Below are 3,588 nucleotides of genomic sequence, written 5' to 3' on the forward strand. Positions count from 1 at the left end.
CGATGGAAACCATTATATTTTTACCATTTCGATATTCCCAATTACCATCATCATTTTGTACCAATGTTCCATTGTATAAAACCGCAATTATAATATCATCATCTTCCATTTTATTACAAAATTAAATGAATAACGTTAAACTAAATCAATAAATATATAAAAATTTGAATAATAATAAACAAACATATTAACTGTATTAAAAAGTTGATTATATTTTTTTTTCCGCCAAATATAGCTTTTTCCTACTGGCGGAAAACTGTCAAAAAATTAGCGGAAAACTTGCGAAAACTAACAAACTAGAGGAAAATGGCGGAAGTTCATTTTTTTGGCCAAATTTTCTCCGTTTTTATTGTTTTTCGTAATTTTTAGTTTTACAAAAATTTTCTTCCATTTTCAAACCATATGCCACCTAAGTATCTTTAAACTCACATATAACAGCTCATAAATTAATTTCTTGCATACCTATATTAAATAAAAAGCTTAAAAATTCCAAAACTAACAAAAAATATAAGAAAAAAGAGAAAGAGAAAAAATAAAAAAAATACATATTTTCTTAGTTTCATCTAATAAAAGAAAAAATAAATTTTTATTTGAATTTAGTTTCAGTTATGAAAAAATACAAAAAAATGAGAGTGAGAGGAGATGAGATGCAAAGAGTGGTTTGTTAGAGAAACCCTTACATGAACGACTGTGTAGAGGAAAAAAAAAAGGGATAAAAAAATATTTTATATAATTTTTAATTTTATCAAAGATATTTTTATTTTAAGATGACTAATTTTATTAAAAATTTTTTTTTACTATTTTTCAAAAATCATATTACAGAATGAATATTTTTCAAAAAAATCCGTAAAAAATTTATTTAAATTTGTTGACGATAAAAAGTGGATGGCTTTAGATGTCTTGCCCTTGGCCGATATATGGTTTAATTTACGATGCAGAAATAAGAAGATTTCTATGCTGAATTTATTTTGGTTATAGAATCGAGAAAATGAGAAAGTATATGAAAGAGAAAGGAACCATTTTTTAAAAAAATGATATATTATTTGATGTAAAAAAGTAATTCATTGTCATTAAAAGAGTATTGAATAGGTGGGCAATCCGGGAATAGTAGAATTTTTTCCATGTAGCAAAATACAGTCACGTGACAGCATTCTAGCATATCACTTGATAGCTATCTGACATTGTCAGAAGCCCACAAATTGTATTACACTACGTCACCAGTGAAGACAATTTTTATTTTTTATTTTTTATTTTTATTTTTATTTTTTATGTAAGAATGTGCCGCTTTCTTTAAAGAAAACAAAAAGGTCATTTCATGCTTATCTCAACTTGCTAGTCAACTTGGTTGTCCACATTTTGAAGGCACATATACTATGTCTACCAATATATATATTGAGATGTCATAAGGCCTAATGAAAAAGTTACTTTAATTTGCAGTTTCAGGCTTGGATTTTCAACTTGAACCTTAGCTTTCCTTTATAATGGCTTTAAGCGTTATAATAATTAGTTATAGTTATAAACTTGTAGAAATCCTAGTAGATAGTGTATATATGAGAGTGAGTCTTAATTTTGATGGGGCTCTTGCCATAAACTCCCACTTCAAAGATCCGTCTGGTGCAAATGAAACATGGAGAACCATAACATCAATACCGAACAGTGTATGCTCCGCCGTAAAAGGAGAAACGGGAGGTGGAGTATGTGGATTCAAAGTATCTGCTCAATCCAATCTGATGGAAGGACAAATTGCAGATGCTCAGATGGTTATCTGATGGAAGGACAGGACAAATTGCAGATGCTCAGATGGTTATCTGATGGAAGGACAAATTGCAGATGCTCAGATGGTTATTCTTTGTTCAATCCAACTGACGCATATAGTGGCTGCAGACCAAATTTCATACTGGGTTGTAATAGTAGTTCGGGGCAAATCCACCAGGAGAACCACTTCATGCAGGAGATATCAAACGTTAATTTTCCATTTTCGGATTATGAGGTGCTTAGCTCTATTAGTAGGGAGAGCTGCAAAAATGCCTGTTTACGTGCAGCAGTCATTTTTGGTCCCCATACAATGCGCTGTTGGAAGAAGAGGCCTCCACTTTCCGATGGGAAAGTTGAATTTAATGCCATAGCTTATCTCAAAACAGCTAATATCCCACAAAAGGACCAGAGCATAGTGGTTTTTCTGCCATCGTCGGTACTCTCAGGCCATTCTGAGTTGGTGTATTATGTAATTATGAGTGCAATACTTGTGGGTTCCTTATACTTAAAGAGGAAGGTCCTTGAAGTTGAGGTTTCTCCAAATGAAAGTAGATTGCAGCAATTTACCTACAAGGAGCTTACAAAGGCTACTAATGGATTCAAGGTAGAGCTAGGCAGGGGATCTTCTGAGATAGTTTACAGAGGTAAAACGAGATCAACTGGTCTCATTGCGGTCAAGATGTTAGACAGAGTGTTTGAAAACAATAACACAAAATTCAAAAGAGAAGTTAACATTATAGGCCAAACAAATCACAAGAAACTTGTCCGCCTAGTTGGTTATTGTGAAGAGAAACGACATAGGTTACTGTTGTATGAGTTCTTGAGAAATGGCACTTTAGCAAGATTTCTATTTGGAGAAGTGAAACCCAGTTGGACACAGAGGAAAAAAATTGCATTTGGGATTGCGAGAGGACTTAATTAATTGCATGAGGAATGCAGAAAGCAGATCATCCACTGTGACATAAAGCCTGGAAACATACTTCTGGATGAGAATGACGATGCTCGGATTTCTGACTTTGGATTGGCAAACCTTTTGCCTCGCAATCAAATCAATACAAAAACCAAAATCAGAGGAACAGAAGGGTATGTTGCCCTTGAATGGATCAGGGCTGGGCCTGTGTCAGTAAAGGTTGATGTGTATAGCTTCGGTGTGGTGCTGCTAGAAATCATTTGCAGTCGAAGAAATGAAGATTTGGAAACTGATGGGAAATTTTTTATAAAATGGGTTTATGATTGCTGTTCGAAAGGGGAATTAGGTGATCTGGTTAAAAATGATAAGGAGGCCATGGATGATATAAAGATGGTAGAGAGATTTGTGAAGGTTGCCATTTGGTGCGTCCAGGATGACCCCCATGTAAGACCCACCATGAAGAAGGTTATGCTTATGCTTGAAGAAATACTTCAGGTTTCAGTTGCGCCACGTCCATTTTCGTCTTCTTCCATAGAAATTGAGGATATTGTTTCTGGGATTTGAAGTTCGTCTTAAATCAAATAAAACTACATGTATACATGACTTCTGTGCTCTGTTAGCCAAGATAACTATAGTTTATGATAACGAATTTTTTTCTTATTTAAGCCAGTTACTGAGCATTGACGTCTATGGGAAATTATTTTCTATTTTCTATCAGAGCACAAAAAAACGTAAGACGAATTTCATTCCAACCACACATAAAACACATCTATATTCTAAATATACAGAGTTGCTACTACTTTTGAGCTAAAGTCCAAGAGCAATGCAATCACTTTTGGCACACTTTATGATTTTTACAATGATACAAATCAAAGATCTTGTGATTCTTCAAAAACTATCATTTTAACCAGTTTGAACCATAG

At 33.6% G+C, this 3,588-nt stretch overlaps 1 protein-coding gene across 1 annotated transcript; it reads left to right on the forward strand.

Annotated features, from left to right (window-relative positions):
* The first annotated feature begins 1,627 nt into the window (after positions 1-1,627).
* On the forward strand, positions 1,628-3,229 carry LOC107429196 (G-type lectin S-receptor-like serine/threonine-protein kinase RLK1). Its single transcript, XM_016039846.2, has 2 exons — positions 1,628-2,556; positions 2,695-3,229. The coding sequence occupies exons 1-2, from the start codon at positions 1,628-1,630 to the stop codon at positions 3,227-3,229; spliced, it is 1,464 nt and encodes a 487-aa protein (XP_015895332.1).
* Positions 3,230-3,588: the final 359 nt, after the last annotated feature.

The sequence above is a fragment of the Ziziphus jujuba genome, chromosome 12, assembly GCF_031755915.1.
Source record: "Ziziphus jujuba cultivar Dongzao chromosome 12, ASM3175591v1".
NCBI lineage: Eukaryota > Viridiplantae > Streptophyta > Magnoliopsida > Rosales > Rhamnaceae > Ziziphus > Ziziphus jujuba.